The 13,450-nt window shown below is 43.0% G+C and overlaps 1 protein-coding gene across 3 annotated transcripts in view; it reads left to right on the top strand.

Moving 5' to 3' along the window:
• TDRD12 (tudor domain containing 12) overlaps positions 1-13,450 on the top strand; it is a 134,221-nt gene extending 120,771 nt beyond the window's left edge. For all 3 annotated transcript variants that reach the window (XM_066349172.1, XM_066349173.1, XM_066349174.1), the window contains 6 exons: positions 9,890-9,996; positions 11,822-11,882; positions 11,968-12,081; positions 12,170-12,323; positions 12,404-12,470; positions 13,114-13,450. In XM_066349172.1, coding sequence (XP_066205269.1) covers positions 9,890-9,996; positions 11,822-11,882; positions 11,968-12,081; positions 12,170-12,323; positions 12,404-12,470; positions 13,114-13,205 — 595 coding nt within the window. In that variant the 3' untranslated portion in view covers positions 13,206-13,450. The remainder of the gene's footprint in view (positions 1-9,889; positions 9,997-11,821; positions 11,883-11,967; positions 12,082-12,169; positions 12,324-12,403; positions 12,471-13,113) is intronic.

The raw sequence follows: 13,450 nt of genomic DNA, 5'->3' as shown, positions 1-13,450 counted from the left end.
GGGTTTTTGTGTGCTTTTTGGATGAGCTGTTTTGTGGAAATACAACTCACAAGTGTTATGAACATATTTTTCAAAGTAGAATAATTTAATGAGTGTCCATGTTCCCATCACTCAGCTTCAGTAATTACTAAGACTTGGAAAATCTTGTTTTATTTAGACCTCAGCCTGTACTTTTGGTTTTGGTGGAGTATTATAAAACAGATCCCAATTATGTTATTTCACCGGTGTATCTCTTACAGAATGAATTTTTATTAACTTTTTATTGACAATCAGTACACATACAGAGAAGTGCACACATTGTAAGTGTAGTTTGGGCCCTGGCTGACTGGTTCAGCAATAGAGCATCAGCCCGGCATGTGGAAGTCCTGGGTTCAATTCCCAGTCAGGGCACACAGGAGAAGCAACCATCTGCTTCTCCACCTCTCCCTGCTCACTCCTGCAGTCATGGCTCGAATGGTTTGAGCACGTTGGTTCCAGGCATTGAGGATGGCTCTGGGCACTGAGGATGGCTCCCTGGCCTTGCCTTGGGTGCTAAAACAACTCCATTGACAAGCAGTGGAGCGGCAGCCCCAGATGGGCAGAGCATCTCCCAGTAGGGGCCTTGCCAGGTGGATCTGGTCCGGGTACATGTGGGAGTCTGTCGGTCTGCCTCCCTTCCTCTCACTTAATTTATAAAAAAAGTACTTTGGTGGACTTCTGAGCACAGAAACCAGCCCTAGGTCAGAAATGGGACAAGACTCAGAGCTGGACCCTCCCTTCCTAGGGGTAGTGTGCTCCCAACATAGAAGGGCACGAATGGTGCTTCCCTGCTTTGACCTCTGTTTGACCGAATCTTGTAGGGTGTCTCCTTTATATTTGGTTTCTTTCACTCAGCTCTGTTTTATCATTTTTTGGTTTTTCTTTTTAGAGAGAGGTGGGGGGAACAGTAGAGAGATGAGAAGCATTGACTTGTAGTTGCTCCCCTTCAGTTGTTTATTGATTGCTTCTTATACGTGTCTTGACCTGGGGGGCTCAAGCTGAGCCAGTGACCCCTTGCTCAAGCCAATGACCTTGGGCTCAAGCTAGTGATCATGGGATCATATCGATGATCCCACGCTCAAGCAGGTGACCTCAGGGTTTTGAACCTGGATCCTCCGTGTCCCAGGCCAGTGCTCTATCACTGTGCCACTGCCTGGTCAGGCAGGCCACATTTTGTTTATTTGTGTCAGTAGGTATTTGGCTATATGGATTGTGTTGCTATAAACATTGGTGATCACATACCTGTTCATGTCGCTGCTCTCAATTCTTTGTATACCCAGGAGAGAAATTGCTGAGTCATGTGGTAATTCTGAGTTTTTTTGAACTGCCAAACTTTTCCACAGTAGCTACACCATTTTACACTCCCACCACCAGTGCACAAATATTCCCGTTTTCTCCATATCTTTGCCTAGAAATTGGCCCGAGGTAAAGTTTAAGGTCTTCTCAGGACTTTCTGGGCATGTATCTTGCCTTGGCATGTGCATGGCTTTCTAAATCCCCACCCCATCCTGCCCTGCAATGTACTGCTTTTTTTTTTTTTTGTATTTTTCTGAAGCTAGAAACCGGGAGAGACAGTCAGACAGACTCCCACATGTGCCCGACCGGGATCCACCTGGCATGCCCACCAGGGGGCGACGCTCATGCCCACCAGGGGGCGATGCTCTGCCCCTCCGGGACGTCGCTCTGCCGCGGGCAGAGGCCAAGGAGCCATCCCCAGCTCCCAGGCCATCTTTGCTCCAGTGGAGCCTCGGCTGCGGGAGGGGAAGAGAGAGACAGAGAAGAAGGAGAGGGGGAGGGGTGGAGAAGCAAATGGGCGCTTCTCCTGTGTGCCCTGGCCGGGAATTGAACCCGGGACTTCTACACGCCAGGCCGACGCTCTACCCCTGAGCCAACCGGCCAGGGCCAATGTACTGCTTTTGAATGTCCTAGTTTTCCAGGAGTGTCACCCCAGCTTCTCCCCTGGGCCTTAAATGGTCTGTTGTGTATCTCCATGCATAATATCTGGGCATCTGTGGGTGTCGACTTTTTCAAGCAGTGCCCACTACTTTCCTGCCTGTGTTCCAAGATTTGTGAAACAGACCAGCATGTTGCATTGGTCCCTCAGGTATTTCCCCAGACAGATTAGAATGGCCTACACCAGTGGCCTGCAAACTGCGGCTCGCAAGCCACATGTGGCTCTTTGGCCCCTTGAGTGTGGCTCTTTGGCCAGCTTAGGAGTACCCTAATTAAGTTAATAACAATGTACCTGCCTATATAGTTTAAGTTTTAAAAATTTGGCTCTCAAAAGAAATTTCAGTCATACTGCTGATATTTGGCTCTGTTGACTAATGAGTTTGCTGACCATTGGACACAGTAGTTTGCAAGCAGTCTACTCTGCTCTTTCTGGCTTGAGAGGGGAGCAGGAATCAAGCTGCTGACAGCTCAAGCCCACCATGTTGAGAAGGCGAGGGGGGGGGGTGCTAGGGCAGCAAAGGCAAGTGAAATGCTGCAAAGCCAGACTCAGGTTTTGAAGCTGGCTTTTTCCTGATTGAGCATTTATTGGTTGCTGTTCATCTTTGACTGTTTACAGCTCCTACAAAGTTGACTCAGATGGCTTCTGGTGGTTCTTTCAGTGTCTCTGGGAAATGGTGGGAGCTTGGAGCTCCCTCGTTTGCCATTTTGCTCTGCATGTGTTTTGGTACCAAGATACCAGAATATGTCTTCAGTATAACTGTTTCAGTTTATCTATTAATAATTAATAGAGATATACTTTTTTTTTTTTTTTTTGTATTTTTCTGAAGTGAGAAGTGGGGAGGCAGAGAGATAGGCTCTTGCATGCGCCCGACCAGGATCCACCTGGCAAGCCCACTAGGGAGCAATGCTCTGCCCATTTGGGACTTTGGTCCGTTGCAGCTGGACCCATTCTGGCGCCTGAGGTGGAAGCCATGGAGCCATCCTCAGCGCCTGGGCCAACTTTGCTCCAATGGAGCCCTTGCTGCGGAAGAGGAAGAGAGAGCTAGAAGGAGGGGGGAAGGGTGGGGAAGCAGATAGGCGCATCTCCTGTGTGCCCTGGCCAGGAATTGAACCTAGGGCTTCCATATGCCAAGCCGATGCTCTACCACTGAGCCATCCAGCCAGGGCCGATATATACTTTTTTTAAAATTAATTTTACCAGGGTGACATCAATAAATCAGGGTACATATGTTCAAAGATACATGTCCAGGTTACCTTGTCATTCAATTATGTTGCATACCCATCACCCAAAGTCAGATTGTCCTCCATCACCTTCTATCTAGTTTTCTTTGTGGCCCTCCCCCTCCCCTTTTTCCTCTCCCTCCCCCCGCAATAACCACCACACTCTAATCAATGTCTCTTAGTCTCATTTTTATGTCCCACCTACGTATGGAATAATACAGTTCTTGGTTTTTTCTGATTTACTTATTTCACTTTGTATAATGTTATCAAGATCCCACCATTTTGTTGTAAATGATCCGATGTCATGATTTCTTATGGCTGAGTAGTATTCCATAGTGTATATGTGCCACATCTTCTTTATCCAGTCTTCTATTGAAGGGCTTTTTGGTTGTTTCCATGTCTTGGCCACTGTGAACAATGCTGCATGTGTCTTTACATATCAATGTTTCTGAGTTTTGGGGGTATATACCCAGTAGAGGGATTGCTGAGTCATAAGGTAGTTCTATTTTCAGTTTTTTGAGGAACCACCATACTTTCTTCCATAATGGTTGTACTACTTTACATTCCCACCAACAGTGAATGAGGGTTCCTTTTTCTCCACAGCCTCTCCAACATTTGCTATTACCTGTCTTGTTGATAATAGCTAATCTAACAGGTGTGAGGTGTTATCTCATTGCAGTTTTGATTTGCATTTCTCTAATAACTAATGAAGATGAACATCTTTTCATATATCTGTTGGCCATTTGTATTTCTTCCTGGGAGAAGTGTCTGTTTATGTCCTCTTCCCATTTTTTTATTGGATTGTTTGTTTGTTTGTTGTTGAGTTTTATGAGTTCTTTGTATATTTTGGATATTAGGCCCTTATCTGAGCTGTTGTTTGAAAATATCATTTCCCATTTAGTTGGCTATTTTGTTGTCAGTTTCTCTTGCTGAGCAAAAACTTCTTAGTCTGTTGTAGTCCCATTCATTTATCTTTGCCTTCACTTCCCTTGCCTTTGGAGTCAAATTCATAAAATGCTCTTTAAAACCAAGGTCCATGAGTTTAGAACCTATGTCTTCTTCTATGTATTTTATTGTTTCAGGTCTTATATTTAGGTCTTTGATCCATTTTGAATTAATTTTAGTACAAGGGGACAAACTGTAGTCGAGTTTCATTCTTTTGCATGTGGCTTTCCAGTTTTCCCAGCACCGTTTGTTGAAGAGGCTTTCTTTTCTCCATTGTGTGTTGTTGGCCCCTTTATCAAAAATTATTTGATCATATATATGTGGTTTTATTTCTGGACTTTCTGTTCTGTTCCATTGGTCTGTCTGTTTTTCTGCAAATACCATGCTGTTTTGATTGTCGTGGCTCTGTAATATAGTTTGAAGTCAGGTATTGTAATGCCCCCAGCTTCGTTCTTTTTCTTTAGGATTGCTTTGGCTATTCAGGGTTTTTTATAGTTCCATATAAATCTGATGATTTTTTGTTCCGTTTCTTTAAAAAATGTCATTGGAATTTTGATGGGAATTGCATTAAATTTGTATATTGCTTTGGGTAATACGGCCATCTTGATTATATTTATTCTTCCTATCCAAGAGCAAGGAATATTCTTCCATCTCATTGTATCTTTTTCGATTTTCCTTAACAATGGTTTGTAGTTTTCATTATATAAGTCCTTTACATTCTTTGTTATGTTTATTCCTAAGTATTTTATTTTTTTTGTTGCAATCATGAAAGGGATTATTTTTTTGAGTTCATTCTCAAATGTTTCATTGTTGGCATATAGAAAGGCTATGGACTTCTTTATGTTAATTTTGTATCCTGCGACCTTACTGTATTGACTTATTGTTTCTAGTAGTCTTTTTGTAGATTCTTTGGGGTTTTTGATGTATAGGATCATATCATCTGCAAAAAGTGATACCTTTACTTCTTCTTTTCTGATATGGATGCCTTTTATTTCTTTGTCTTATCTGATTGCTCTGGCTAGAACCTCTAGCACCACATTAAATAAAGAGTGGAAAGAGTGGACAACCCTGTCTTGTTCCTGATTTAAGGGGGAAAGCCTTCAGTTTTGTGCCATTTAATATGATGTTATCTGATGGTTTATCATATATAGCCTTTATCATGTTGAGATATTTTCCTTCTATACCCATTTTGTTGAGAGTCTTAAACATAAAATTGTGTTGTATTTTATCGAATGCCTTTTCTGCATCTATTCATAAGATCATATGGTTTTTGTTCTTTGTTTTGTTGATATGGTATATTATGTTAACCGTTTTTGTATGTTGAACCATCCTTGAGATTCTGGAATGAATCCCACTTGATCGTGATGTATTTTTTTTTTTTTTTTTTTTTACATAGGCAGAGATAGACAGGAACAGACAGACAGAAACGGAGAGAGATGAGAAACATCAATCATTCGTTTTTCGTTGCACGTTGCGACTTCTTAGTTGTTCATTGATTGCTTTCTCGTATGTGCCTTGACCACGGGCCTTCAGCAGACCGAGTAACCCCTTGCTGGAGCCAGCGACCTTGGGTCCAAGCTGGTGAGCTTTTTTGTTCAAGGCAGATGAGCCCACGCTCAAGCTGGTGACCTCGGAGTCTCGAACCTGGGTCCTTCCGCATCCAAGTCCAATGCTCTATCCACTGCGCCACCACCTGGTCAGGCATGATGTATTTTTTTTAATATGTTGTTGTATTCGATTTGCTAGTATTTTGTTTAGTATTTTAGCATCTGTATTCATTAGAGATATTGGTCTGTAGTTTTCTTTTTTTGTGCTGTCCTTGCCCAGTTTCGGTATGAGGGTTATGTTGGCCTCATAAAATGTGTTTGGAAGTCTTGCTTCTTCTTCAATTTTTTGGAAGACTTTGAGTAGAATAGGAACCAAGTCTTCTTTGAATGTTTGATAGAATTCGCTAGTATAACCGTCTGGGCCTGGACTTTTATTTTTGGGGAGGTTTTTAATAGTTTTTTCTATTTCTTCCCTACTAATTGGTCTGTTTAGGCTTTCTGCTTCTTCTTGACTCAGTCTAGGAAGGTTGTATTGTTCTAGGAATATATCCATTTCTTTTAGATTGTTGAATTTAGTGGTATAAAGTTTTTCGTAGTATTCTACAATAGTTCTTTGTATATCTATGATGTCCGTGGTCATTTCTCCTCTTTCATTTTGGATTTTGTTTATATGAGTTGTTTCTCTTTTTTCCTTGATAAGTCTTGCCAAGGGTGTGTCAATTTTGTTGATCTTTTCAAAGAACCAGCTCCTTGTTCTATTAATTTTTTCTATAGTTTTTCTGTTCTCTATTTCATTTATTTCTGCTCTGATTTTTATTATCTCCTTTCTTCGGCTCGTTTTGTGTTATCTTTGTTCTTCTTTTTCCAGTTCCTTAAGGTGTGAAGTTAAGTGGTTCACTTGGGCTCTCTCTTGTTTGTTCATATAGGCCTGAAGTGATATGAACTTCCCTCTTATCACTGCTTTTGCTGCATCCCAAAGATTCTGATATGTCGTATTGTCATTTTCATTTGTCTGTATATATCTTTTGATCTCTGCGCTTATTTCTTCTTTGACCCATTCATTTTTTTAAAGTATGTTGTTTAGTTTCCACATTTTTGTGGGGTTTTTTTCCTCTTTTTTGCAGTTGAATTCTAGTTTCAAGGCTTTATGATCAGAAAATATGCTTGGTACAACTTCGATTTTTCTGAATTTGCTGATGTTGTTTTTGTGGCCCAACGTATGGTTAATTCTTGAGAATGATCCATGTACACTGGAGAAAAATGTATACTCTGTCACTTTGGGATGAAATGTCCTGTAGATGTCTATCATATCCAGGTGCTCTAGTGTTTTGTTTAAGGCCAATATATCTTTATTTATTCTCTGTTTGGATGACCGATCTAGAGCCATCAGCAGTGTATTGAGGTCTCCAAGTATGATTGTATTTTTGTCAGTTTTTGTTTTAAGGTCAATAAGCCGTATTATATATTTTGGTGCTCTTTGGTTTGGTGCATATATATTAAGAATTGTTATGTTTTCTTGACTCAGCGTCCCCTTAATCATTATGAAATGACCATTTTTGTCTCTGAGTACTTTTGCTGTCTTGTAGTCAGCATTATCAGATATGAGTATTGCTACGCCTGCTTTTTTTTTATGTTATTTGCTTGGAGTATTGTTTTCCAGCCTTTCACTTTGAATTTGTTTTTATCCTTGTTGCTTAGATGTGTTTCTTGTAGGCAGCATACAATTGGATTTCCTTTTTTAATCCATTCTGCTACTCTGTGCCTTTTTATTGGTGAGTTTAATCCATTTACATTTAGTGTAATTATTGACACTTGTGAGTTCCCTATTGCCATTTTATACATTGCTTTCTGGGTTTTTTTGTGTGTGTGTTTTTTTTTCTGAAGTTGGAAACAGGGAGGCAGTCAGACAGAGTCCCGCATGCGCCCTACCGGGATCCACCCAGCATGCCCACCAGGGGGCATAGATAAATTTCTAGAACTATACAATCTTCCTAGACTGAGTCAAAAAGAAGTGGAAAGCCTAAATAGACCTATAAGCAGGGAGGAAATAAAAACAACTATCAAAAACGTCCCCCAAAATAAAAAGTCCAGAACCAGATGGCTACACTAGTGAATTCTACCAAACATTCAAGAGGTGTTGGTTCCTATCCTTCTCAAAGCCTTCCAAGAACTAGAAGAGGCAGCAGTACCTCCTAACACATTCTATGAGGCCAACAGAACCTTCATACCAAAAACTGTTAAAAACATTACAAACAAAACCTTACAGCCTGACCAGGTGGTGGCGCAGTGGATAAAGCGTCAGACTGGGAAGCGGAGGAGCCAGGTTTGAGATCCTGAGGTCACCAGCTTGAGCGTGCGCTCATCTGGTTTGAGCAAGGGGTCACTTGCTTTGTTGGAACCCCCCGGTCAAGGAACTTATGGGAAAGCAATCAATGAACAACTAAGGTGCTGAAACGAACAATTCATGCTTCTCATCTCTCTCCCTTCTTATCTATCTGTTCCTGTCTGTCTGTCTGTCTCTCTGTCTCTCTCTCGGAAAAGAAACAACTGGGATTGATCACTTATCTGAAAAATAACTATTACCCTTGAGCCCAGCTCTGTGCAGAGCACTCTGCTGGGTGTCTGTGCACACTTGGCTTTGTGGCTGTGCAGGGGTATGCACACCTGTGGTTATAGCACAGTTAAGGAGATGTTCAGAGGCCTGCAGGAGACTGCAGAGGTAGCCCTCCTGGAAGAAGAGGCTCCAGTCCAGCTGGAGAGGGACACTGGGAGCAGTCTGGATTGAAAGTGAGGAGAATGGCACTGTTTTACAACAGATTGGAAGAGAACAGATCCTGGGGACCTGGAAGATCTGGAAGCCACGGGGCTTAGTGATTGACATACACAGGGTAATATGATTCCATAATTCTCAGCCCTGATGGCGGAGAGGAAATTGGCATGGTTGGCAGTTACAGGATGTTTTCAGGAGCAGCTAGCCTGTTGGAGAAGAGACACTGAGTTGGTTTTGGACCCATTTAAGGTTGTTGAAAGTATAAGGCTAGAAGTCAAGAAAGCACTGGGGGAAGGCTCTGGTTTCCAGGTGTTGGTGAAGAGTCAAAACTTGGTGTGTGAGGGGGAAGGGTCAGAACCCATTAGATGAGGGTTTAATGAAGGAAGTCAGAGCCATGGTAGAGGAAGAGGGGGTGACGGAGGGCTGGTACTGCACCCCTGGGAGAGGAAGAGGCCTGAGGAGGATCCCTGCTGTGTCCTGGTGATTGGACATGGGGCACTGCCCTCTGCTGTTTGGGCAGTGCCATTCTGCAGCCTTCATGAGTGTCAGTCAAGTTCCCAGAGATAAACGCACACCCCTACCCCATAGGTGTGCATGTGTACGTGTGTATGTATACTTATGCGTACATACATTTGTGTAGGTTTGCTGCTTTCAGCTCGACTTCTGAAAGGATGCACAAAAAGTGAATTACATTGTCACCAGTGAGGATGGAATTTGAGTGGCTGGGCAGCATGAGAAGATTTCTTACAGTAGAGAATTTTTTATTTATTAAACTACATGCATGTGATTACCTGCTCAGAAAAGCAAAAGAGAAACACAATTTAAAATTTTTAGAGAAAGGAGGCTGCCCTCTATGTACTGATAGGGAAGAAGTCTGGTTTTTAAGTACAATGAGATGAGGGGCAGGAAAGGGAATTCAGTAGGTTTCCATGGGTTGAAACGCATGCGCACATGTGTGTATGGAAGCTACAGATAACAATATTTGCTTTTCTATGCAAAGACTATTCTAGAATCAGCCCAAACTGTTAAGAGGGGTGTCTCTGGGAAAATGAACTGAGGAACCAGGGCTGGGGAGGATAGGAGATAGCTTTTACTTTCTGCCCTTTTATCCTCTTTGAAGTGAATGGCAATGTATATGTTACTCTCACCGTTGAATGATTTGGAAGGGAACTTACTTTGGTAAACGAGTTAATGCATTTATCTGATCATATGTATCAATCATCTACTCTGTTCTTGAAGCAAGGGGCACAGTGTGAATGAAGCCAGCTGCTCTGCCCGTTCTCTGTAAATGTGTCATGTTCTGCGTGGGTCTGACCCATGGGAGTGAGCGTGCCACAGTCATTTCTTGCCTGCCTTTCTCTTTGGCTAGGAAGTCTCTGTGGAGAGCTGGGTCCTGCCTGTCTCCTAGGAGCTAACCTCCACCTCTTCTCCCCAGGGTGCAGTCATCAGCAGGTGCCGCCTGTCTGCAGAGCACGCAGCAAGAGGACGGGGCTTCAGAGAGAGGTGCTGACTCCGAGACACACTCAGAAAACCAGGAGCATGGTTAGTTATTTCAAAGATGGTTAATGGAATCATTAATTCTTAGAAATTTGCTAATGGGTAGGTTTTTCACTTTTAGATGAATTATAGAGAATGTGACACAAACTGATATTACTCAAGTTCCTATTCTTTTTTTTTTCTGAAGTGAGAAGTGGGGAGGCAGTCAGACAGACTCCCACATGTGCCTGACCAGGATCCACCCAGCATGCCCACCAGGGGGCAGTGCTCTGCCCATGTGGAGCGTTGCTCCATTGCAACCGGAGCCATTCTAGCACCTGAAGTGAAGGCCATGGAGCCGTCCTCAGCGCCTGGGCCAACTTTGCTCCAATGGAGCCTTGGCTGTGGGAGGGGAAGAGAGAGAGAGAGAGAAAGGAGAGGGGGAGGGGCAGAGAAGCAGATGGGCGCTTCTCCTATGTGTTCTTGCCGGGAATTGAACCCAGGATTTCCACATGCTGGGCCGACCTCTACCACTGAACCAGCTGGCCAGGGCGCAACTTCCTATTCTTGATAATTCAGCTTCCTGGTGTTTTGTTTTTTGGCAAGTTCCCCCCCCCCCTTTTTTTTTTTCTTTTTTTTTTGTATTTTTCTGAAGCTGGAATCGGGGAGAGACAGTCAGACAGACTCCCGCATGCACCCGACCGGGATCCACCCAGCACGCCCACCAGGGGCGATGCTCTGCCCACCAGGGGGCGATGCTCTGCCCCTCCGGGGCGTCGCTCTGCTGCGACCAGAGCCACTCTAGCGCCTGGGGCAGAGGCCAAGGAGCCATCCCCAGTGCCCGGGCCATCTTTGCTCCAATGGAGCCTTGGCTGCGGGAGGGGAAGAGAGAGACAGAGAGGAAGGAGAGGGCGGGGGTGGAGAAGCAAATGGGCGCTTCTCCTGTGTGCCCTGGCCGGGAATCGAACCCGGGTCCCCCACACGCCAGGCCGACGCTCTACCGCTGAGCCAACCGGCCAGGGCCCCCCCCCTTTTTTTTAGATAAAATGTTCATTCAGTAAAGCACACAGATCTTAATACACAGCTTATCAGACTTTTACAAATGGATGTCATTAACCAGGTTAAGCTACTGTGTATTTCCAGAACGCAGTATTCTCCCTCAGACACCTTCCCTATCCGGAACCTTCCCCAGTAACCACTGTTCTGACTCTGACACCATCAGTTTTGCTGAATTGAAAGTACATAGTATACACTCTTGAGGCTTTTTCAGTCAACGTTAATGCCTGTGAAATGCATCTGGATTATTGGTAGCAGTGCTGTTTTTTATTTTGAGTTTATTTTGTGACATGAATATACCATAGTTTACCAGTTCACCTATTGACAGATGTTGAAGTTGTTTTCAGTTTTTGATTATTGTTACTCAAGCTGCTGGGAACATTCTTGGACATGTCTTGGGACGGAAGCTTCAAATATTTTAGACTGAGAATTTAAGTTGCATTGTTTCAGAAAATGTTGTTCAGTACTCTTCTTGAGTGTCCTGCCTGCTGCCCTGGAAGTCGTCTGTAGTGGGGTCCTAGCAGGTGAAGGGAGCGGAGGAGCCTGAACGTTTTCACCTGTGGTCATGGGTTGTCATGAGAGTGCTTTTCAGAGAGTGACATCAGTTTCCCAACTGTTTAAGTGTCATTTGTCAAAGCCTGTTTTTATTAGTTTTACTAAATGATGTGCATTATATTTTTTTCCAATTCTTTGCAGTAACTTGGGTTACTATGAAATGTATACTTTTAGAGAGTACTTCTTTGGCTAAAAGTTGCATAGTGCAAAAAACTATGTTTGTGTGTATTTATGGAGTTACATGTAAATAATCTATAGGAAAATTTGACTTTTTGTATAGAAACTTCACCTGAGAACACTGGCGATGTTTCCACTAACAACATTACAGAGCCCCTGAAAAGGTGCGTCCATCGCTGCGGGTGTCTGCTCCCTTCTTCACCTTGGGGGGGGGGGGGCGTGAGCATGAAGCCTTTTTCTTTTCCCTAGCTTCCACCCACAGGTAAAATGGTTCCAAAAAGACGATGTGGTCATATTGAAGATAAGACTAAGGAATGTCAAAGATCACAAATGTAAATATTTTAGAGATAGAGTCATTTTCAGGTAGGTTTATGTGAATTTTAAAAAGTAAAATAGAAATAATTTCAAGCATTAGAAAAAAACCTGACTTGATTTCTTTTTGTAAACCTAGTGCCTGGATGGGAGAAAAATTTTACTTGGCTGATTTGGAGCTGCAGGCCAACATACTACAAGATGATTGCAATTGTGTAATTAAAAACAGTGAACCTGTAATCACTCTTGCAAAAGAGAAAAGGGACTCTTGGGGTAGCTTACTCAAACAAAAGGTGAGTTGAAATGAACTGTGGCTGGTCTTAACACCCTATGTTTTATTCCCTCACTTAATGTAAACTATTACATTGAACAGAATCCTAATGTGACTTTTGATTTTGATCACTGGGAGGAATGTGAAGAGGAGAGCCCCTTCTCCAAGGGTGAGTGGGGTGCCCACTCCCTGGGGGAGTGGTTGGTCCTGAGGGCCATGGGGTGGGCATCACCACTCAGCTGATTATAGGAATGTGGCCTCTGTGGAAATGGGTTGTTAGCATAAAGCCCTTAGGAATTAGTTTTCTTCTTGTGCTTGATCTTGGTGCTTAATGTTCTGGCTTGAGGAATTATCAACTCTTAGTTATAAATATATCTTCTTGTAATACTTTTACACATAATTTTTCTAGGAGAAAGATTTACTTATAAGCAGGCAAATTTTACTGGCTCATTTCTTACCCAAATTAATGAAAATATGAAATAAGTAAAAAAAAAGAGGTAGATAGAACTCATGAGACTTTTCTACATTGACCAAAATAATGGGAGGCAAAAAGATTTGCTAATTTGTCTGTTGTTAACATATGTTTTAAATAATATCTAATTCTGCCTGGCCTGTGGTAGCTCAGTGGATAAAGCGTCGACCTGAAATGCTGAGGTCACCAGTTCAAACACCTGGGCTTGTGCTCGAGCAAGGCACATACGACAAGCAATCAATGAACAACTAAAAAGTGAAGAAACTAGGAGATGATACCCCCTCTTTCCTCTTTCTGTAAAATCAATAAATATCTTAAATAATAATAATAACTCTTTTAGTTGTAAATTCTAAAAACCGGTCCTGCAAAGCTGCAGAAGTGACTGAGAGCAGTGACCTGACTTCGGGGGATGACGGCAGTGAGAGTGAATGAGGAGTGACCAGAAGCCTGAGGATAGAAGGGGAGGAGGATATTGCTGCGTGACTGCAAGTTAAGAAGACAAGCCGTCAAGGCCCTGGCTGGGTAGTGAGTTGGTTAGAGCTGATATGCCCAGGATGCGAGATTGAGCTCCTGTCAGGGAACATACGGGAATCAACCAATGAATGCATAAATAAGAGGAGCAACGAATGGATGTTTCTCTCTCTCTCTTCCTCTCTGTCTAAAATCAATCAATAAAA

This window comes from Saccopteryx leptura, chromosome 9 (genome assembly GCF_036850995.1).
Source record: "Saccopteryx leptura isolate mSacLep1 chromosome 9, mSacLep1_pri_phased_curated, whole genome shotgun sequence".
In the NCBI taxonomy this organism is placed as follows: domain Eukaryota; kingdom Metazoa; phylum Chordata; class Mammalia; order Chiroptera; family Emballonuridae; genus Saccopteryx; species Saccopteryx leptura.
Note: the sequence above shows the minus strand (reverse complement) of the source record. Positions and strands in the feature narration are given on the sequence as shown.